The following is a 25,712-nucleotide window of genomic DNA, read 5'->3' on the forward strand; positions in this document are numbered from 1 at the left end:
AGCATTTGTAAAGTTTTTGTAAAAATTAACGATATTTGTTGGAGGTGTCAGAAAAAAATAAGCCGTCTGGGAGCTTTCGACGAAAACGCTGTCTAAGCCCTATGAGTATAACAAAATAATGTATGATGGAATTGTGTATTTGATATAGAGCTAGATAGATTTATATAGAGAACAGAAAAGACATTGATGGCATATTATGTCTCTTTAAGGATAACATAGATTCAATTCAATACTTTAAAAAATTGGCAATTATAAAGCGGCAATGGAAAACTATTTACACAACTAGAAAATTAATCCTTATCAATTTATTGCTACATAATATTTTAAAATAATTCATAAATATGTTTTTACATGTCCGATGGCTTTAGAATGCATTATTCCCGAATACATACATCTTTTTTTCTATAGATAGAACAGTAACTGTCAGGTCAGCTAGTATTACATAAATATTATACAAGGTAGATTTTATGATTTATTGACATCTTTGACAGTGACAAATATAGTCAAAGTAGTTTTTCTCTGCGTGTACGTAACAATAACAAGATTCAATAAAACCGCATTATAAAATCAACAATGATAAATCAGTCTCTAGAATAACATTGAATCTTCCATTCGACGATTGATACGTGTCAAAGTCATTTGAAGTTCGGAGAAGAGCAACGGTGTTAGCTTAAGCCGTCTATTGAATAATCTGCGAGCGAAATCCGTTCGGTCAATATATCGCATGTTCATAACAGGATGTTGTTCAATTGACTAATTTAATACGCGTTTGGGTGCTCAATTAGATAGGGCGTTATGTTTGCGGAAATATATTCGTAAATCAGTATTATTCATGTGAATGTCAAAAAGTAGAGCTTTAATGAAAAGCCAACTTTTTGCCATGCTTTTATGGTTTAGATATTTTTATTTGTTTTTTAACAAGTTATTTTAATGAGAGACTTACACTTACAACAAAAGTCATTAGAACAGTATATGCAATCACAAACAACCAATCTCATGCAATCAACAATCCACACACCCTGGAAATAACTTAAGGGTTTATTATGCAGGCATTCCGGCAAGACATGTATTTCCAAAGCCATGGCTCTTATAAGTCTTGGTATGAGAAATGTTTGGACGCCGATAACGCTACTCCATCCAAGACTCCATTCAAAATGACGACCCCCCGCACACTGAGACGTGATTAAAAAACGATATAACTCTTAACAATTTACTAATAAGCGAATTTTTAGATAGGAAAGTGGAAGGCACGATGCAAACCCGAACTTTTTTTACTTGTTTTGCGAATCCTATGTCGTGAAGATCAACTACTATTGATTTACTACAGACCCCTATCAGGTTTATTAATGGAAGGGGAGGAGTCGTATGTCGTATCGTCATGGAAACACCGCACAAGGAAGCTCATTCTACATCTTGGTTGGAGGTGGAAGGAATTTCCTTGAAAACCGCACTGTGTATTCCTTTCGATCCAACGTTTTATCACGAAGCGAAAGCCAATGAAGGCTCTCCCAAATGTTAAACTCGGCTGGCCACACACACTCGTTCGTTAATTTTCGCCGTCGTCCGGCCTTATATGTGGACGCGGCCGAAGAACACGCGATACCGAGAACCGAGTAAGTGGGTAAATACAAGTATTCCGCGTAGTGCAAAATGTACATTCTCGAGATTCGCGCGCAGATTCCACGGACTCGCAACACAAGTGCGTACGAGAGGAGCGTTTCGGATGATGCCAATTTACAGGGTGTGTGCATTTTTGTCTTCTTCTTGTAATGCGTACAGATTCGTCAAGGGACACGAAGTAACCTGGATACTCTACTACTGACACTGCGCTATCGGTCCGTTCATGTGTAAATGGGCTTTATGTCTGAATTCACGAAGAAATAATAAAGACTACGTGCCGTGTGGGTTAGCTAGGGTTAACGATCCCTATAGCACAGTGGTTAGTGACCCTGACGAGACGAGCAGGACGTTCAACTGATGGTAATTGATACGCCCTGCCCTACCTATTACAATGTAGTGCCGCTCAGGATGCGATTATTATTATTTTGTACGATTGTATGGATATTTGTATAAATTTGTTATCACAGCCGCCCATTCAATACTAGAGGAATTACTAGAATGCTGTCGGCCTCTAACAAGGCTATGAAACATTTTAGAAAACGATTTGGGAGTTTCTAAGAATATACTTTCATAAAAGCACATATTATAATAATGCATTATTTCTAAAACGTTCCGTTTGAACCAATTTCGAAGAAATAAAAGTCGTTTATTTGGGTTTGAGCTTAGTGCGGAGATTTAATGCATTCTGAATTAGTTACGGAGAGTTACATTAGAGTATTTAACTATCCGGAGACGGGGTTGAATGACAATCTGGTTTGTGAACAATAAATATTAAATGCTTGCATAATGTTTTACATACAGCTATTATAATAAATAATCTAATAAGATATAACTTTATTAACAATGCAAATATCATTAATAATATCCACTGGACTATAAGATACTAGCTGATCCGACAGACGTTGTTCTGTATATTATATAAAAAAAAACTGTTTTATAGGAATTTGCCAATAATATTTCAAAACATCAAGATTTATTTCGTTAAAAATGCTCCCTGTTGTTATAATGATATTGTTTCACAGCGAAACTGTCAAACCTTGCGTCACTAAATTCTCTCATAGATAAAATGACCATACAAAACAAATATTGAAAATAAAAATAATTATGGGTCCCAAATCGAAATAAAAACTATCCTATCTCTCAAGTTGGATCAAACTGCACTCCATGAAGTAATCCCCATTAAAATCCGTTCATTAGTATAGGAGTCCATCGCGGACAAACAACTTGTCACGTAATAAATATAATTTAGTTACGTATCATTGACCGCGAAATGAAATACTAATATTTATTTAAAATCCAAGCTATAAGCTATGTGCAACAGTTGCTTCAAAATATAACGATTTAATAATTTATTTATTACAAATCTTATTCACACTTGAAGTAAGTAATTTTACCGTAATAAGTTTATTCTCTCACACAAGTATGACCTTAGGCCTTGCGAGTAACCTTGCAGACTCGATGTTGTCGATTTTGTACAAGTATTTTCTTTGATTAACGTGAGTGTTACACATTTAAATAAAACACTTTTAAAGGATTAAACGGCGGATATCAAACACAGACGTCACTCTAAGTCAGCTGTATGTGAACACATAACAGACCGTCCTAACCACTACATCCGGTTCGACCAACCAAAAGTTTTGGTAAAAGAGAATAGATTTCTCCCAAGACTGGTTCGTGAAGCCATCGAAATTGAAAAACACCCAAATTTCAATAGAGAAGATGGTCTAAAATTATCTAACACCTGGGATCCAATAATCTCTAAATTAAAACCCATAACTACACATACCAAAAAAGAAGAGGACACTGTCAGTAAATTTTCTTGACCTTCGAGGAAATAAATGGCGCTAAACTTAATAATGACAACTATGACAAATACTATCTTTGACTCACTTCATCTGCAGTCACCCTGAAAACGAGATCTGGAAAGGTCTTGAAACGTCGGGTTAACTAAAATAAAAATGTAACTTTTACGCAAACATCTAATGTAAAACCGTTACAATTACACGCGTTTTAATCCTTTAAAAGTGTTTTATTTAAATTTAGATTTTGTACAAATTCGCCTGCCATAAATGATGACAGATCTCTGTAGTGGCATATCCCCTCACAAAGATACTCTGTGATTTGAGCCTGTATTGCGGCATAGTGGGTGTGGTTGTATTTTTTTATCAAGTTGACATTGTCCAGTTGCGCCTCGCTATTGTGCGCGACATCCACAATGACCGCATTAGCCACGGGCCCCGAACTCGCCGCTGCCCGCACTGAGGCGGACGCGGACAATGCTCAATTTCCAACTATTCAGAATAATCAATTACCAATTCCCCGGGACTTGTTCAATTCCCTTTCATGCGTTATTCGATCCGTTCCTTGTGTCGTTTCCAAGTAAAAGCAAACGACTTGAATAACGAGGCTAGGCTGATACTTTGTTTGTTAGTTGTAATATATTATGTTTGTTATTATGTTAACTAAACTAAACGGGATGATGTAGTGAGATCAGCTATTTATTGTTCATGTTTACCTAGTACTTTTATAGCTGGTCTTATAAAAATTTCAACGCCTTTCAGACAGAGACTGATCAGATGAAACAAGGCCAGGTTGTATCGATTCTTCGATTTGATATTTGAAGATACGTCGACGTATTTAAGACAATTATTGTGATAAAGACGTGTGAATCATATATCTCTTAATGAGACAGCTTTTTAGCAGCATGGTGTTGATTAAATGTTATTGATTTGGCTAATGTTGGTCTTGAATTATTCGTGGAAGTCCAGCGAAGGTTTAAAAGGTTAATAAATAAGAAAATGCTCGGAATTAAATAAAAACAACAAAAATTTTGTTTTTCCATTGATGTGATGTGATACATAATTTCTATCAGAGAATTTAATGACGCACGGTGTGACAGTTCTGTGAAACAATATCAGTATAACAACAGGGTGCATATTTTACGAAGTAATTCTTGATGTTATTGACAAATTCATAAAAAACATTATTTTATTTATTATATACAGAACAACGTCAGTCGGGTCAGCTAGTTATAAATAAATTTGGATGTAAATTTTTCGCAAAAATAGTGTGCATTCGGGACCCATTTACGGAACGTTTTAACATATAATACACAATCACAAATACAAGGCAACTCCATATCCTTTACTTCTTACAACAGAAATTATTTTTCGTATTTTCTCCAGACTGGTAAACTGAGGATCCCCCGCACAACCATCTTAGGAATAGCTTCTCTTAATAATTTTTAACTTGACTTACGATATCCATTGGTTCGGACTTATACAAAATTAGGTAAAGAATTCCAATAACGCGCATATTAAGGGTATCCTCAGAGGTATTCAGCGAAAATCTATAAAAACAATAAAACTCACAAACGTGAATCCGAGAGCAAAAGAAACAGACGCGTGGACATCGTTCGAGACGAAACACCAGTCGAAATTAAATCGTAAGGAACAAGTGCCAGAGTTGACATTCGCGTGACCGTAGAGCGAGTATTCCCAGGAAACAGGCGACAGAAGTTCACGAGAATACGTTCTGGCATTCATTGGTTCTGTGTAAAATGTGTATACGCTTATGCAATTAACGCTCCATTTAATAAATTCGACGTAAACAATAAGTGTTATTGTTAATCTTATCTGTTACAAGGAATTATTGATTGGCGCCTTCTTTAGCCGCTTTATTATATAATAAAGTCACCAACAAACACTTCGCTGTGTCTAACCATTATAGTATAAAGATACTGTATACAAAAGTAATAAAAAAAAAACAAATGGTTAAGGCGATACTAAATGCCAGCGACCTTGAGCGGTTCACGGTTCAGTTCACGGCGGCAGCCGCCATCTATGTAACAAAGCCAATATTTTCAAAATTCTTGGGTGGAAAACAGTTTATATGCTTACAATCCTCGTTATTCACTACTAATCTGAATAAATGAACCTACACAAAAAAGTACAAGCTATAAGAATAACTTTTCTGAGAGAAATACTAAAAAATGCGTCACACCATGCCAAAAAACTTGTTTAACTTCAAAGAAAAGTGGTAGTTCAAAAAGGCTCGGCAGTGTTAACTATAACCAACAGCAAGCATAAGCAACCTACAAATAAGACTTAAGGATATGTGTAACAGGATTAAGTAGTGTTCATAGCTCGTAATGCTATACTTTCACCACAAAACTTGTCTAAAAACACCGTGTTTGCGTGTTTTCTGCTTACTCTTCGCCTTAATGGAAACAAAACTATAAACATAGTCCCATCCCGATACGTTCAGTTTTGAACCGTAATTGCACCACAAAGAAAAGTCGGCTATAGACCTTAAATTCCAAGCGTCGCTGACTGTTTACGACTTGTCAATCAAAATCGGTTACAGTAACAATAGATTCGCTTTCCTTTTTTATACGCTCACTTTATTAGCTTCACCTGTATGTATGTTTGTTTGTAACCGACTCATTTGGACGCGATTGTGACCCACTTTAAACGGCCAGATTTTATACTATTTTCCAATTTGCAAAATAAGATTTTTGTTAATTTATGTAATTTTATCATCTACCGTCAATAAGGTATTTATATTCATTTTAAATTTCAACCATTATTAATATTAACATTATCTGCGCCTTCGGTTCACACATGATAGGTTTCTTTTTCAAATAAACATTCTGACTTTGAGTTCGGACGCATAATATAGCAAACGGGACGTGCTCGTTATTCGGGTTTCTGATAATCTCACTTCCCATTCTATGCCGTGCGATATGAAAGCTCATAAACGGTTCAAGGAATTGGCGAGGCACTCTTACTGGAATTTCCATCGTATCGAAAACCGGTTACCGGGTACAACCGATGCCGCGATCTGCCACTACATTGCCGCAAAGAATCCACATAATATTATTATACAAAAATTTGTCAGTCATTAACTATTTAACGACCAATTTATGTTATACCCAACCGTAATCCTAAGTTGGCGAGCCGTGCTTATTCAAACCCATTTCCTGCTTTTGACATAATATCAATAACCGGGTCTACAAAACACTTTTTTTTTTCGATCTATGGGATAACGTATTGTTATTTTAGCTTGATATTTGGTACATTAGAAGTGCTGACCCGGCAAACGTTGTTTTGCCATATATACAAGGTTCCTCGCGCCCGCTGCTTACATGAATTGTCATAATTATGTAAGAAATGTCATTAACTTAATTATTTGTATTGCGAATATATAGGTATTTCTATGTCAAAAATTTATAGGTTCCGGGTAAGAAACAGAAACATTCCACCTTCGCACGACACGCCACAAGTTAGGATATCATCCTCACCATCTGGATGTGTGGCGGTCCTCCACAGTGCGGTTTTCAAGGAGCTTTCTTCCACGTACTACAAAGCTGTGGAATGAGCTTCCTTGTGCGGTGTTTCCAGGACGATACGACATGGGTACCTTCAAAAAAAGCGCGTATACCTTCTTTAAAGGCCCGTTTAAGTGACCCGTACGCAAATTTGTCCTCCTATTCCATAAAAAAAAACTTATCATACACTTAAACTCTATCTTGTGGTATAAATATTATTTTGTTTGGTTGAGTAGTTTTCCCAGTATAACCGAAGGAATAAACCGGCTCTCCATCTATTAAAATATATATTTTATCATGTTAGGATCAGGAGCTAGGTAAATTTGGAAATGATGATTGCAGATTCAAGATTGTTTGACGGATAGCATGACATTCTAACGTATGCATATGCTTATGATAGGTGGACTCATTGCATTTTTTTTGATAGCAGTGACGATAAGACTTCACCTAATTGTAATTGATAACCCTTCTATTACAATACAATACCACTTATGATTCTAGAGCCAGATTTCTGAGCGGCTCCGCGATGGCACATAAAGAAGCGATAGCGTCGAAGTTAAATGAATCAAGATATTCGAACGTGTGTGACGGGGAAAAAAGTTGCCTGACAGAATTAGATTGGTAACAATAAAGAAATAAAGAAAAACAAAAGATGAAGCAGTAACCATCAGAAAACAAAAGTGAAAATTGACAGGACGTGCAACGAAACGTAAGCTGTTCAAAAAATTTTTATCTACTGGTTTACAAGGAAGCTAGGTAGGCCCACAAGAAGATAGGTTGATCAAATAAAGGCCACAGCAGTACATGGTCAAGATTGGCTAGTGACAGAGGGGACATTGGAGGAGGCCTTTGTCCAAATACCACCGAAGGCCAGACTTGTAATATAACTCTGTATATTGGTGGCAACTGTATTTAAATAATAACATAGTCGCTTAAGATCAAACGAAGGATGTGCATGCTAAAAATTCCGAACCAAAATATTTGCAAATAAAACTTTCCGAGTGGCAGGAATGCCCCATGCTCCTAAATAATTAAATAAATCAGACCTAAACTAATCACTTCGAACGGACAAGGGATTCTGGTCAAATGGGCGGACTTTTTGCTCGTCTCCTTGCTAATGAGGCAGCTGTTTTTGCCTTTAAAAAAATCTGCGCTTTAATTTAATTTCTCAACACTTGCGACGAACATATAACAGCTGTTGTATTTCAACTTTCAACATTTTCTAATTATAGAGATCGAGTTCGGGGGATGGAAGTGATACTATTTTACCGCGTATTCCCGCCCATTTGTTATGGCGATAAGTTAACAGAGATATGGTGAAATTATCAGATCCGGTTATATCTCGAAGTATTTAACTAACTGGAAGTGACACTAATGGGAATTGCCCTGTGAAACGATACGAAAGCACGGCTTAAAAACAGTAAGACAATATAGTTAATCTGTCGCCGATAATTATTATTTATTAAATTTCTTCTGGTTTTTCTTTGTGCAAGGTTGTCTCAAAGACATCCTTAGTGATAAGGAAACCTTTTAGCGCTCATGAAGCCGCATAAATGCCTTTATAATCGCCGCATGATACTGACTATCAATGGTTTTCAGAATCATGTTAGGGCTACCCCGCAACCCAATCAGCAATGACGCGTTTCTTTTGCTTTGGACGGCATAAAAGCCGTCCACCGTCGCATCCGCGAACATTGCCGGAGCAATGCAAAAGCGGGGCATTCTCAACATCAACCTGAATCCATTGTTGTACTGAATGCGCAAGGCACTAAGAGTTCAATGAGTATATCTGACACACAGGCTGCTCATATAGAAGGTTTGACTATATGCTTTTAAAAGCGTTATCTTAACCTCCCTGCTAATATTACTCCTCACCGTCAGTGCCCTGCGTTCCCTCTCAATATCCAATTGGTCTTCAAGGTCTACGGTGACGTAATATCCTAGTGTTAAAATGGTGAACACTCTTAAACTCAACACCGTTCAGCTTTACTGTCGTTATATTATATACATTTTTACCTGTGACTCTGAAGACCAACTATATATAAGCATATAACTATTTTTTAAAGAGGAACACGTGCACATAAATTAATTAAATATTTTATTTAACAAACGAATTATTAATTTCTGATTCAAAGTACAAAGCTAACAAAAATCGGATGTATTTGTTCCGGATTTGGGTAAAACGTCTCCATTGGGTTAAATATTCCAAGATTCCAATCGAGCGACGAGCCGAGATTAATGTTCTAGGAATTAGCTCGGCTATGAAAAGAATCTAATCATTTTACTGATTATTTTGTATAAGAATAACATGTTGCTTAGAAATTGAAAAATACATAATCTGTTCATACTGATAAGTCTAAGTAATGATATGAATCATATTAAAAACAGCAACATGTTGATTTTTTTTACTGACCTTGTTTTACTTGAGACCATTCTCAATACAAATTGTTTACTTTTTAAGTTACCTGGCTTACCCACAATTGTAATGAAACTAATAAGTGTCTCGTCAGAGATAGATAAGAAACAATATACTATCTCCACGTCTAAAGAAAACAGTCGCTTTCCGCTGTCTATGTGTAATATCCACTAACACCCCATAACCCGCGCATAGCCATGTTTATTAATTCTGTATTTCAGTTATAATAAAAGTAGAGTTAACATAATTTTGCTATCAAGCCTGTTAAATTAATTAACATGGCTGACTACTAGAGAAATTAATAGTTTTATAAAAATTCTTAAAAAACTCAAGAGTTACCATATCTTTCATTATAATAAAAATTGCGTCACTCGCAATATTAAACTTATTATAATTCTGAGTTAATCCTGTAACAAATAACTATAATATTATGGTTGAACATTCACCCCCTTATTCATAATGATCCGCCAACTTTAAACAGCCGCTTAGGGAGTGTGTTTTCAAATTCTGACTTAGGTCAATAGAAGAAGACAGAGTGAGAATTAGCAATGCTTTAAGTTAGCAGACTATTATGAATAAGGGGGTCAATTAATGAATATTTAAATAATTGTTAAGTTTTTGAATGCTTTTAATATAAGCTGGATAGAGGACACATTGTAATATTTAGCATACCCAATTCCAAAGCAAAATAAATAATTTCATTTTTATTTCAATGTTGATTTTTATAAGAAAAAGGGACGATACGAGTAAGTACTGTTGGTTATTGATAAGACCCGTTCATAACAAGCAGAAATTGAATACAAAAGAAATATATTTATTCACTATAGGGAGTAAAAATAAGATAACATATTGCAACAATACTTGGTAAACATCATGAAGCAACATTAGTTGGTAGAGGAGCTTTGACATGGGCAGAAAGACTAATTAGAAACTCGCAGTCAATCTTTTAAATCATACAACACCTACAATATAAATTTAATACTATTTTAGGTGGCCTGCGCAGGACCAGACAAGAACTATGTTCATTATCCTCTATTGATTCTACTAACTAGAAAGAACAAAACAAACAGGGCAGACGGCACCCACTATTCAATCATATACCGGCCCGTCGTAGGCTACGCTCTAGGAATAGCTTCTTACACTCAGTGCAGCCTCTCAACCAGTCCGCTGAAACTACACGTCTTGCCATGTGGAGGCTAAGCACCTCAAACCCGAATATCAGCGTGAAAGAGAAACTAGCCGAAGAATACAACCTCAGTTGGCCTATCTGGAAGTCGCTCAACCGCCTCAGAGCAGGAGTGGGGAAATTTAGGGCAAACTTAGCGAGGTGGGGTTTCATCTCTGGACATGATACGGAGTGCATCTGCGGTCATCCGAGACAGACCGTTGCGCACATGACTGGGTGCCCTGCGTGCCCGACAACATGCACGAACGAGGAGCTACACGAGGATACCGACCGAGCTATCACGGTTGCGGCTTTTTGGGCTGCCCGTATTTGAGGTGACCGTCGACTCGATAAGAAGAAGATTGATTCTATTATACTATAGACTTCATTGTCAAAGAAACTTTTATATTTATTGAATTTGTGCTCAGTGAGTCCTAGTATACTGTCTGGTATTTTATTGTAAAACTGAATACCAAGACCTATGTAGGAGCCCCCCTTAACTCGAACTAACTTATTAAACGACAGTTACAGTTCATTCTTTTTTCTTGAATTTAGTATCTAATATTTTTTCTAACATATATTAATTTCTTATAAATGTATTGTGAGGGAAGGGTTAGGATATTTAACTACTTGAACTGTTCCGGAAGCAAGTCACTGTACTGTTGTACCACTAAAATACGATAAATATCAGCATTCCCCACAATAACAAACTGTATGTCATAGTGCTATGAAAGTACGCAAAATAGATCAAACGAGCTGTATTCAAATCAGTCGACTGTTTGATCTTTTTAACGGCAAAAGCTGCAGAACTCCATATATTTGCTAAGTTCAAGGGTCGATCGGGATTCTTGATTGAAACCAACAATCGAGCCAAGTCTCATTATTAGTCCAATAAATTAACTAGCTACGCGCCCTTCAAACCAAAACACAACACTAAATGCTTTTTTACTTAGAAGTCGACTCTGAAGAGAACAGCATTATTCAAATTGATTAAATAAAAAAGCAAACATAAAAGTATGGTTTCCATATTAAAATGGTAAACGTTCGAGTAATGTTATCTATGGTTCCTGCAGTGAACACACTCCTTCCCGGAATCGGAAACCACTGGTTCTATTATCTGTGCTTTCTTGATAATATGCATTTTACTTTTATGAGCAATTTGGACCCTCTAATTCAAACTTATTTACTTTCCAAAATAGCTGGGCCTTATGTATATCCTAAATTATTGGCTGTCGATTTTATTATGGTATATTGAGACTATTATACCTACATTTTATAACTAAGTAGGAGACTTACACCAGTGGGAGGCTCCTTTGCACAGGATGCCGGCTAGATTATGGGTACAACAACGGCGCCAATTTCTACCGTGAAGCAGTAATGTGTAAACATTACTGTGTTTCGGTCTGAAGGGCGCCGTAGCTAGTGAAATTACCGGGCAAATGAGACTTAACATCTTTCGTCTCAAGGTGACGAGCGCAATTGTAGTGCCGCTCAGATTTGTTTTTTTTTAAGAATCCTGAGCGGCACTGCATTGTAATGGGCAGTGCGTATCAATTTCCATGAGCTGAACGTGTTGCTCGTCTCGTCCCTTATTTTCATTAAAAAAAAAGAGCGGATCTACCATCATTCGGGTCTCAATCGTCATCCTCACCAGCACGCGCGGCAGGTTTACACGAGTATAGCTGCCGTGGTAGCCTTAGTGCAAATGCGTCACAGTTTTAAAAACGAAAGCAATACCGAAATTTGGCCTTTTCGTCGAGATAAGAACCGACGCGGACGCCCCAATTCGGCGCCAGGTTTGTCCTCTTAGTATTGTCAAATTGAAATTTTTTGTTTAGTTAGCGCTTTATCTTAACTAGTTCTAACAATATAATATTCACTGAAAAATGCATTCGCCTGCTACGACAGATTAGAAAGTATTTATTAGGATTTTATCGGAACGCCGGAGGTCGTAGGTTCGAATCCCGCATTGTTCATAAAATTTTGTTTTTCAAATTGTATTTGTGTATTAATCCTAGAAGTGAGGGTTATCATTTTAAAAACATAACATATTGTTTAGATTTACAAGAGCGACATCTCAAGTCAATTTCCTCATATGCAAATATTGGGGTTGGTTACTTTACAGGTTATCAACTGTAAAGTAGATCCTGTAGATGAAGCTACAACCTGAGAGTTGAACAAAACAAACAGAATTTTATAACGAGGCGGTACTCGAACGGTTGGCTCTGTTGGTTAGAGCACCGGCACGGAACGCCGGTGGTCGTGGGTTCGAATCCCGCATCGTTCATAAAATTTTATTTAAGTATTTATTATTATAGTGTTAAAAAATCTCATTCATAGCGGATAGCTTTTTAAATAAAATATCGGAAACAATGCAGCGGGAACTTACAATGGCAACAATAAATGTAGGCACGGGTCTACCCGATCTATTATCACATAAATACAATGACGTTCTATACATATATACAAATCACGTCGTATAAAATCTATAATAAGGTTCGACTGGTATATCTATACATTGCGGCATTTACTCCAGCTGTTTAAAATGTTCTTGTTCAATAAGCAGCAATGTAAAACATTTACTCAGTTCAGATTTGCTTCGGTCAGTGACAGTTGACACAATACCAAGGAGAAAAGTGTGCTTCCATTGTCTTTAAGCACACTTTTGCCGTTCCGCTATCAGACTGCGAATGATATGTCGATATCATAAAAAAATACATAGTTCACCTCAAAAAATAAATTTTTCATAATATCATTTCGGAACAGCCTGTAAGTAATCTAGTATCCGCGCGCTAGCGTAGGCACTGACACCTTAGTCCCACGCCGCGGCGGTGCCCTACAATACCCGTAGGCGAGTAGCTAATAAATAGGTTTTTTTGACAAATTTCAACAAAGTTTTTGCTTTAATATTTATGATTAAGATCAAGTAGTTCTACCCGTGACTCACGTGAGTTCATTTAGTGTCGCCATTGTGGCGCCGCGCTGTACACAACAACATCGAAAACTTTCGTTCATTTTCTCGACGTATTGAACATAATCGATTAGTGTCTTTGCCGTATTCTGTGTATCGTATCCCACGTCGTAAAAGATCGCAGAGTACGCACGCAATACAATTAGACACAAAATATAGAGATCACTCGAAGACGCCTCGCCTCGAGTATTTCTTCCGAGAAATTGAGTTTCCAGCGTTCGATTGAGTTGTCATTAAAAGCAATCAATAAACTTGAAATAATGCGTTATTTTCTGATTTACAAGACCGAGTATCTGACTCAGATTGTTTTATATGCATTCGGTAAAGTATCAGTGGATACCATAATAAGGGTTGATATTCATCAATAGATACTTTATTAAAAAAATTATTGAAGTAGGCGTTACTTTGCGGAAATCCATAATTATACAAATGATTTGAGTTTTCTTTAGTGTTAATTCCGCCAAAATTTGTCTTTAAACAATTCGACACGTGTTTCGCCTCTACACGAGACATCCTCAAGACTTATTGTCTCGCCAAAATCTGGCACGAGACTCAAGTTTCAAGACTCAATTTAGTTAAAACTCAAATCATTTGTATAGGTACTTTATTGCTTAAATATATCAGCAACATTATCATTTTGATTGATTTTTTTTATTTAAGAGGGGGCAATTGGGCAAGAGGCTCACGTGATAGGGAGTGGTGAGGCAACCACCCATGGATATCCGCAACACCATAGGTCAAGAGATGCGTTGCAGTCTTTACGGTGGGAGTATGCTCTGTTCTTGAAGGTCCCTAAGTCGTATCGGTTCGGGAAAACAGCTGCTTGTAATTGGTTTGTTGAACCCGATTGATTGTGTTGAACACGAAACATTAGTCAGAAAGCTTCACCATTACGGTATTAGAAATATAGCATCGGACTTAATGACATCTTATTTAAATTGTAAACTAAAAAAAGGTCATCATCAATCGTTAAAATGGGGGTTCCACAGGGCTCGATTTTAGGACCGTTTCTATTCCTTATTTATAAATAAAGTAGTAAGCCAAATGCTTACTTACTTTAACTCTCATAAGTTACTTCATTTGAAACAATTTGGCTTTACTAGGGGACGTTCAACAACGGATGCAGGTATTGAGCTGATCAAGAATATTTTTGATGCCTGGGAGGAATCTCAGAATGCACTTGGCATCTTCTGTGATTTATCTTGATATATCAATGATCTCCCTATCGCAAAGGATAAATAACAAATTGTGTTGTTTGCTAATGATACATCATTCATGTTTAAAATACACCGTTGTTTACCAAATTTTGGTGCATCAGTTTACATACATTGTATAAATTATAGTTCAAAATGCTGAAACTCTAAATATAGATTAAAAAGATCGCCAATGATATTCTTGCCGCTTCTTCTCATTAAAGCTCAACTTTTCCGCAGTGGTATTAAAATCATAAGAGTAATTTTGACCTAATGGAAAAACAATTTTTCTCTTCTTAAAACTTGATTTGTCAACGACGATTGGTGGTAGATGGGACATGCGCTTGAGACGGTTGCTTGAACGATCTCGTAGAGAGCAGACGTTTTAAGGTTAAGATGTAAAAGTGAAAACAGTCACCATGTATCAATCCGCCTGACATTAACACATATTGTTTTATTCAATTCAGATCTACAAACTGAACAGCCGTCATTGCACCTAACAGCCAAAGAGAAACAGATAGAATAAGTATAAAGTCTACCCATAGAGTAGATACGTTACGCAGATAATAGTAAATTGCTACTAATTTATTTATTAAATCAATTTCAGAGTTACTTTCAACGCCCATCCAAACGTACTGAGTGTAGGATGCTATCATTTGCATCATGAGATATTATTAACCTAGGTAAAAAAATAATAAAAATAGATTATTGGATTTTTACATTAAAGAGTAACCTTAGAAGAAAATCTTTTGGCATTCGAAGTTAGAAAAATAAAGATTTGTTTGCATTTAGTTTGAAGGGTTTCAACATTTTAAATGTTACTTTAGTATAAATAACCATTCAAATCAAATCATTCAAATGTGTTCAGTTTGCACAATCACATAGTACACACAATAACATAGAATTAATTAGGCTATGGATTAATTTATTTAATAGGTACACACAACAGAATTACAACAAATACATAATAAAAAAAATAAACTATCAGCTAAATACAAGATAGGCTGCAACTCCACGAGGGTGTGTACTCAGCATGTTTAGCATAAATTAATAACTATGAAAATACAACAGTAATAGCGATTTTAAAACTAACTTTAGGTAATGTAGTATTATAAAAGAAAAAGATAGAGAGAATATATATTTGGACAAATAGAAGTGTATAATTAATAATAGAGATAAAACAATTGACCTACGAGGAAAACTAGAATACGTGTTGTTTATGATTGATCTAATTTAACGAGCTTTAACAGCAGATAAATTATATTATTGAGTTCATGATGACAATAATATTCGAGAATAATATACTATTTTCGAATCGATCCTGCAAATTATATGGCTCTGCTGTCTTTAACGAGAACAATTAGGGGAACTCCAAGGTGCTCCAACTTATAATGATGGGCAAAGTAGAGGGCAAACAACACGCTGAAAGAAGAATAAAGAAGTCCTGGTTGCGTTACATCCGGGAATGGACGAATATCGCCGGCGTGGAAAAACTATCTCGCTGGGCTGACGGCCAACCTCCAGTAGTGGAGAGCAACAAAAGAAGAAGAGGTCAAGGGAAATCATTATTAGCTAATTTTCCATATAAACGTACTCATCTGTCTTCTCCTTGGTTTTTTAATCCTAGATGAAATATTTATTTTTCATAAATATTTTCAAATAGCATCATTATATCTATGCTTCGCAATTTTTTTGATATTCTCTTTTTTTACATGCTAAACTACATTAAACAGATCTTAAAACGGCCTTTTCATATAGGCCGCAGAAAGACGCGTGGTATCTTACAACAATAAGCAGAAAAATTTAATGGAGTCTGCAATATAAACTTCTTTCACATTCAGTTCGTTGGTTATCTTTTGGAGGAAGAAATTGTCGAGGACAAAACACGGATTTTTTACTCAGATTTTTAGTCAGAGCTGCAATTCCTCTTATCTCGTTGATTTTTGTCTAAACCGCGATGGCGCAATAGAATTTTTGTTTTTGAATTCCTAAATCTGAGAAACGCCTCAGCTAATGGTCTCTCTTAAAGGACCAGCACTGGGCTCACTTTAAAGAACGTAATCAGCGCTGTCCTCTATAACTATTTAATGCCGCTGGGAACTTACTGGCAAATTGAGGGTTAAATCAACAGTATCTGATCAGAGAGATCAAACAAAATATTTAGTCATATATGATCTGTGTTCCACAAAGCGTGTCAATGCGTAACCCACCATCAAGTGCAATGAGGTCTATCTTAAGCGCAGTTATGAAGCAATAGCTAACAACACTCCTGACCTTGGTTTGTTTACCGAGACAGTTTGGAATACGAACTTTAACTAACTTCCCCGGTACATGGATGCTCCCTTTCGTCGTTAATTCTTGTTTTGAATACGCAAATAACATTTAATTTTATATTGGAGTTTAGTCATATGATTTTGTCTGCGTATTGCTTTTCTTCTACACAAATTCTCACAGTTATCTGAGAAGGCCCTTACAAATTGCATAAGCTAGAAATAATGACCCGTTATATTTGCACGGTTTCAAAGCATGACCCTCAAGAATGTATCTATTTTGACCGCAATATTGAAGACACACAAAATGTACAACTAGTTTAAATTCCAAAAATAAATACCGATAATATAAAATCTGATGTAGATTATATGAATGAATAAGAAGAGAACCGTTCGTAAGAAGAGTCCGGGTCCACGTATAACGAACGACGACGAACGAACGCTAACGAACGCAATCCGTCATCAAGCATGCGGAGAGAAATTCTCTAACAGAGATCCAGCAAAATAGAAAAGAAAAGCGAATCCATTGTTAATGTAACCGATGTTGATTGAAGAGAAGAGAAGAGAGTGAGTGTGTAATAATAAAAGTAATAAACTTATCGACGCTAACTCATCTTATCCGTACACGCTGTCTGTCAATGAAACGACGTATAGCTTACCAGGGATAGAAGTTTGTATGGAAATTGCAACAGTGAAATAGCTATAAGAATGACTTATCGGGTATATTGGGACAGCTTCAGATTATCGACAGCTAATTACTGACAGTAGAAGGTAGTAGTAATTTATCTCTATGTATAGTATATTGGGAACGGCCGTAAGAAGAACATACAAAAAAACTTCGTCACACAACGTTCGAAAATAGCAGTAATCACTTACTGTAGCTGGAGTTACTTCTGCCGCAGACCTCAACCTGGCTCTTCCCGCGCCACCCGCTTGCCGTATGGCGGCCATGAGGCTAGCGTGAGCGTCACCTGATGATGACGGCGGGACCGAAGGTGGTTCCTTCCTGGGAAATACATATCATCATCAGTTCAACGGCAGAGAGGCAAGAGACATTGCTACCTAATTAAATAGCTAAGTAGACATTAAAAATATATTTATATATATACCAGTGGGAGGCTCGTTTGCACAGGATGCCGGCTAGATTATGGGTACTACAACGGCGCCTATTTCTGCCGTGAAGCAGTAATGTGTAAGCATTATTGTTTCGGTAGGTAGTGAAATTTTTGGGCAAATGAGACTAAACATCTTAAATTGAAATTTTTAGGTTTTGCAAGAATCCTGAGCGGAACTGCATTGTTATGGACAGGGCATCAGCTGAACGTCCTGCTCGTCTCATCCCTTATTTTCATAAAAAAAAATATACACACTGACTAGGCTCACATTGTTAGACTTAATTAATTACCACCATTAGAATTACCAGTACTGCGTTAAAAAGACTATCCTTTCTTGGGGTATTGGAGGACAATTTATAAAAAATTGTGCCGGTGGGTCACACAACCAATATATATCACAAGTATGACAATAAAAAACGATTCGCCATTATCTAATCACGCCATAATTATAACATCAAAGTGAGTATGCTGCGCAAAACACTTCTTGCTTTTGCAAAACATATCTTCATTATATAAATATCATTGTAACTGTAGGAGTCATTCAGTTATTTCGCATTTTTTAAAACACTTTGGGAAAATCGCAACAATTAAAGTAAAACCACATTTTAGCGTGACAGGTAAATAACGTTGGTATAATTGGTAGTATTCCAAGTTAACTTAACCACAAAACTAATTTTCCATTGTGTCACGTTAGGACGGGCCCATATTTAACGAAGATGAATTTAAGAACGAACGAGAAAGAGTTTGTGTACCGAGACGAGAGATAAAAAAAATATTAAAAAAAAAAAACAATCGACTTCAAAAACACTATTTCAAAACAATAGATATGCATAAAAAGTATAAAAATAATTGCATATTTTTATACAATCTAATTAATTAATCTAATTCTAGTTACGATTATTGTCATTTTTGGAATCGGTGTCCTTCCGCTGCAATTCGCTCTCGCCTTCTCACAACTCAAGCACATCTCACCTATAACTATGTAGTAACAAACCTATCTTGGATGACACCGACTCCAAAAATTACTAGAATCGTAACTAGAATTAGATTAATTAATTGGATTGTACAAAAATATAACAAAAAAAAAACATACCGACGAATTGAGAACCTCCTTTTTTGAAGTAGGTTAAAAAGAGGTACCTTTCTGTGGGTTTCGTTTCGTTTGTGTGGGCAAGGCCTTAGGTGTAATTGTATTTGCAACAGTTTAAACACGTTGTAGATCGATATGTTAGCGAAGGCAGTCAAGGGCGACCACACTGCGTACAAAGAGTATTTAACCAGTTGGAGGACATTTCTGCCAAATAAAAGATGTTGAAATACTCGCACAAATATTTAAATAGGTTCAACAAAATGATTTTAAACTTGTAAAATAGTCTTATAAATGTTTATCTTTTTTTAAATTAAGATAATTTTATGTATTAATATGAATTAAATTTTAATTTATGCAACTTGTAGAAGTAAATATATTAAATATATTTTTTAATAGGCTTAATTTGTTTTAACTCTGCCTGACTTATTTAAACTTATTTTTTTTTCCTTTTACACCTCTTAGGCCCAACTGTAACCAAATTTCTAATTGAACTCGTCACATGGTTTCTCATTTATACTGCTTCCATCAAGTTTATTGCTCTAAGAGCATTAAACTTATGTTCAATGCGGGCTTCGCGACGCGCTAATTACTTGGTCTAATGACCTGGCAGTAAGCGCGGCTGAAACATTCATACAAAAATTTGTCATAATATTATCCAACGACAACCATGGAGTCAGTGCATGTTAATAATTTTACAAAAAATTTAATATTCTGATTAAGGAAAATAAATCATTTTAAATCGAGTTACTCTTAGCTTTAGCATTTTGATCGCGCGGACTTCGAGAAGAATTGCAAATGCAGTGTTACTTCAATAACATTTGAGTAACACGGCGCGTCAAATTCTCCCACGAGGTCTAGGCAAGAAGGCAAGAATTTTCATTACATAACTAGGTGTTACCCGCCACTTCGTATGCATTCACCACTGTAATCATATTATTTGGTGTTCTAGTGCATAACATTCATACATATATATACAAAACACTCATTCTCTCATCGTTAAGGCGTAAGAAACGCTTTCGTTCGACCGTTTTTCTCTGAATCACTTTGCAAATCTGACTACTACGAAAAAGCATTATCGTTTTTCGGGTTAATATATACCCTTTGACACTCACAAATAATGTGGCTTTTTATTGGTATTAGAAGTTTTAAAATCGGTTCAATAGATCCAGAGATTACCCCTACAACCTCACGAACTTAACCTCTTTATGATATAAGTGTAGTTTTCAGGCGAGTATTTTCGTAATGAGTAATATAATGTATTATAAATTTTACCTGTTCTACATTTAAACGTACACAAGTTTTCCATTATTTACAACTCATGACTTGAGAGGATCGAAGCGATTTCATATTGTTTACGGTTCTCGTTAGAAAAAAATTATAACAATACTGACACACTTACACAATAGTAGATTGTTAACCGAGGTCGAAAGAATCAATTCCCGAGGTATTTAGACGCCCAAGCGCAGCGAGGGCGGCTATAGTCTAATGGATGCAGGTGTTGAGCTTATGAAGAATATTTTTAATGCCTGGGAGGAATCGCAGAATGCTCTTGGCATCTTCTGTGATTTATCTAAGGCTTTTGATTGTGTTCAACATTCAACGCTGGTCAGGATGCTATGTCACTATGGCATAAAGGGAACTGCGCTCGATCTTCTGATTTCATATCTAAACAATAGAATTCAGAAGGCCGACGTGAATGGCAGGAGATCTCCTGGGACTCCTCTCAGTATGGGGGTACCACAAGGGTCTATTCTCGGACCGTTCCTCTTCCTTATCTATATAAATGATCTGCCTAATCTTATAGAGAAAAAACATAAGGTAGTATTGTTTGCGGACGACACTTCACTGATTTTCAAAGTGAAAAGAAACCAAGCTATGTATGACGACTATCTGACATCGTGTACTGGTTTAGCCCTAATAACCTGTTGTTAAATATCAAGAAAACTAAATATACAAAATTTACCGTACCAAATGTCAAAAATGTTGATGCAAGTGTTTTATTAAACGGAGAGATGGTAAAATCGGTGGAATCTGCTAGATATCTTGGCATTACTCTGCATTCCAAATTACAATGGGGCCCCCATATTGAAGAATTGGCGAACGGACTGTTCTGCAGCATACGCGGTTAAAAAGATTAGACAATTAACGGACATAGATACGGCGCGACTTGTATACTTTAGTTACTTCCATAGTATCATGTCCTATGGTATATTGCCGTGGGGCAACGCTAACGATATTAATACAATATTTGTGCTGCAGAAGAGGGCTATTCGCGCTATTTATAACCTAGGCCCTAAGGAATCATTGAGAGCAAAATTCAAAGAATTTAACATCTTGACTGTTGCTTCTCAATATATTCTTGATAATGTAATGTATGTTCATCGGCACATAAGTGAATTTGCCAGAAACTGTCATAACCATAATGTTAACACCAGGAACACATACATAAGCTTATAAAGCCTACTACTCGACAAAGTCGAGTTAACAAGTCTTTTGTGGGGCGATGTATATGCTTTTAAAACAGGATCCCAGAAAATGTTCAAAACAAAAGTATTGCGTTATTCAAAATAATTGTTAAAAAACGTTTGTGTGGTAAAGGTTACTATAACATAAATGACTTTCTAAATGATACCACAGATTGGGAATGGAGCGACCGCCCTCAGGCTATTAAATAATAAGTTTAATTGTACAATGTTACTTTAATTGTAAAACATATTTTTGATGAAAAAAAAAGCCCGCTGAGTTTGTTGCGCCGATTCTTCTCAGGCCTGAGGCATTCATTTTGGAATGGGTGGTAGTTTTTTGACTTTCAATAAGTGATTTCACATCTTATTTTGAATAAAAATATATTGTAATTTGAAATGATTTGTAAATCGATGTAAATGTAAATCTAGATATAAAAGAGTGGCAATGAGTTTCTTGCTACTTCTTCTCATTAGCTCAACCCTTTACGAAGTAGCGGTAGATTCAAAAAGAAAAATATTTAATTTTTTTTTGACATTCATAAGTGTCATTTCCGTGACCTACGTGAATAAACTGATTTTGATTTGATTTGAATACTTTAATTACTCAATTTTTCCCTGTTCTTGGAAATGAAATAATCTCACAGCAGAAATGTCAAACTATGCTTGTGAAAGCTTGCTGTGTTGATTAGTATGAATACAAAATAATTAATAGCAACCTTAGGCTGGCCACACACATCCGGAATGGCTCTCTGGATTCATAACCATAATAATATATATAGCTTATCGTTATGAAATCATAATCTTAAATATTCTGATCTGTAATTCAGATCGCTCGTCTGTATCATTCTAACAGATCGATTTGAGAAATTCATAAACTCTAAAAATCAGCGTACTGGTATTTTATGGTATTCTGGGCTTTCTGAATTAATAATATGAATTTAGATTTAAGGCAAAAAGGTATTTATTTTCTCAAATTCTCGATTCCTTTAGAATTATTTTTGATGTCATTTCTAATATACTAGATACTACTACCACTTCAGAAACGAATGGCGCTCTAAACAGAGAAGAAGAGGCGCAAGAAACTCTCCCAGCATTCTTTTTTTGCGCTCTCTTTAATAAAATATACAATATTGTACTATCATTGCTATTGCTATAAACTAATCATAATCCAGAGAGCCATTCCGGATGTGTGTGGACAGCCTAATACTGTAGTATCGATCAGTGGGCAAGCCAGCAGTTAGGTACAATATCCGAGCTTTGTGTAAATACCTATAATAATAATAATAATAATATTGACACACTTATCCCACAAATTATCTTGCTCCAAGTTATGCATATATAGCCTGTGTTATGGGTTACAAGACAACGATATATTTAATACAATATACTTACTTAAACATACATAAATTCATATAAACATACATAAATACATTTAAACATCCACGACTCGGAAACAAACATCCATATTCATCATATAAATGCTTGCACCTACCGGGATTCGAACCCGAGACCTCTAGCTTAGTAGGTAGGAATGATAATTATACTATTGGTCAACATACTGTTACCTAGATAGACTTTATAGATTGACAAATGGCAACCCTTATACAGAAACTGTTGGTCCGTAAGCCAATTAAGTGCGGTTCCTCAGCTACAATGTTCAAGCCATAAAAGACGGTATAAATAGAACCACTCAAGCACAGCAGGGACCATAGACTTAAAATATACTACCGTATAGACGATCAGATAGCGCGATATATATGACGTGTGTTTGCTAGTGGTTTAAGCTTAGATAATTTATACGTCTACAAAGCCTGTGACAGCTGTGAACACGTCGAAAAAAATAGTGGCAAACTGTTAACCTCTATTTTCAGCAACGCACGCACACTCAAACAAAGTGACACACGAGCGTAAGACGTAGCTTGTCACGCACACTAAAGCAACAGAAAGATGATCTAGACGTATAAATTGTCACCGTTGAATGACAAGATCTTATCTATCCATAGTTATGGCCAATATAGTTATACATCAATGCTTTATGTCGATAGGTTATTGAAATTTAAGTAAGCGTAAAAGGATAGATTTGTCTACCTCTAGTAAGTTAAACTAAGGATAGATACGTTATTGAAAACGGCCGTAGGGGATTAGTATTCAAAATACTATAGCGCTAGTGTCTAGCGTGGCTGACTGTTTACGACTTATCAATAAGAATTAAGTTACAGTAGCAATAGTTCCGCATTCCTTTTCTATCTTGCTATATCACCGTTAGAGATGTTCTACTCTTTTGCACGCTTTGTTTGTCTGTATGCTAGTAAGCAGTAAGTACGTCTGTGCAAATAAAATTTTAAAACTATATCTATACTAATATTATAAAGCTGCAGTGTTTGTATGTTTGTTTGAACGCGCTAATCTCTGGTACTACTGGCCCGATTTGAATGATTCTTTCAGTGTTGGGTAGTCCATTGTATAGGTAGGCTATGTTTGTTTTTTTCAAAATTAGGGATCCCTAATAAAATTGCTATTTTGTAACACAAGGTGTAAAATCGAAAACCTATTTTTGCGTGCGCTGCAAAAACTATTGACAATAGAACAAAATGATGTACAGGCTATAATATAGGCAATATTTTATTACTTATAAAACTATCGCGTGAATTATACTTTATATGGCAAAACAACGTTTGCCGGGTCAGCTAGTTTTATATATAAGCCCACGACCTCTCGCATTCCGAGCGTGTGCTCTTCGAGCGACGTATCATCATAAAATCTTGTATGCTTTGTTCAACTCTCAGTTTGTGGCTTCATCTACAGTTGATAACCTGCTCAACCCCAATAATTGCATATTAGGAAATTGACCTGAGATGTCGCTCTTGTAAATCTAAATAATTTGTTATGTTTTTAAAGGTTCGAGTCCCTCATCGTTCATAAAATTTTGTTTTCAAATTTTATTTGTGTATTTATCCTAGAAGTGAGGGTTATCACTTTAAAACATAACAAATTGTTTAGTACATCTATGGTCGTACTATCTATATGTACGTTGTAGACCCCACAGCCGGCGGCTGTTATCTGACAGATATCGTATCGGCCAACATGTGTGAGTTATGTTCGAAACTACGACAATTTATTGCCGGCGATTGCGGCGACTCGTCCCGCTCTGCGTCGCCTTATAGACCTTGTTTGCCGTTTCCGGCTCGACTTGAAGTCTTTCGAGCAATTTTAGAAAAACCTGCACTTAAATAAAAGAAAGTTGCTCACTGTGATGATACTACGGATATTACATCAATAACTAATCTGTGATATGCCACAAAGTTGCCAAGTAGCGTTGTCACAATAGGGATGTGGAGTCCGTCTATAGTGCGGTTATTATGACTCTTTCTTCGGCCTCACCACTTTCTCTCGCCTTGCAAAATAAAGCACCAAAATTTTCTGGAAACGTCGATAAGTACATGTAAAGCTGTAATTTAGATTCCTCTTAAATCCGAACGGAAACTATTTCAATCGCATCAATACTCTTTTAGTTAACCACCAATGAAATAATAAGTTTAATAATAAATAGTAGTTTTTATTTTGAAATTTAAAATTAACATCAATTCTTAAGACGATTGATGAAAATTTTATAAATTAAAACAAATCTTATTTTGCAAATTGAAAAATGGAATAATTTTATCAGATTAATGTATTCTCATGGGTCCTCGATAAATCTACGAAGTTTGAACTATATCTGGCCCTTCAGTCGGTTACAAACAAATATGCATACAGGTGAAGCTAATAAAAAGCGTGTAAATATACCCTCTTTCCTAAAAGTAACGACAGAAGATTAATATAGTCGCGGGCGTCAGTAAGTTCAAAATAGAGCTCCGACAGCGACTAGGATGTTTCAATTGGCGCGAAACGAACTGCTGTCTACACGCTGGCACGCCAGACGTTCCTGATATCGAATGGCAGAGCGCCAGGCGTCTCCGCTCTCACAGAACCGCGCAATTAATAAGCGCCGCGCTGCAATTACAAGAAATGACCACATCAGCTGCCAAACTGTAACAGTCGCTGTACTCTTTGGGCAGAGTAGTCTTCGTGTAGAGGACTA

At 36.2% G+C, this 25,712-nt stretch overlaps 1 protein-coding gene across 2 annotated transcripts in view; it reads right to left on the bottom strand.

Annotated features, from left to right (window-relative positions):
• The window catches only part of LOC126969484 (WASH complex subunit 1-like), a 71,530-nt gene that overhangs the window by 5,565 nt on the left and 40,253 nt on the right, over nucleotides 1-25,712 (bottom strand). For both annotated transcript variants that reach the window (XM_050814939.1, XM_050814938.1), the window contains exon 5: nucleotides 17,841-17,970. In XM_050814939.1, the coding sequence (XP_050670896.1) occupies nucleotides 17,841-17,970 (130 nt within the window). The remainder of the gene's footprint in view (nucleotides 1-17,840; nucleotides 17,971-25,712) is intronic.

This window comes from Leptidea sinapis, chromosome 18 (genome assembly GCF_905404315.1).
Source record: "Leptidea sinapis chromosome 18, ilLepSina1.1, whole genome shotgun sequence".
Classification (NCBI taxonomy): Eukaryota; Metazoa; Arthropoda; class Insecta; order Lepidoptera; family Pieridae; genus Leptidea; species Leptidea sinapis.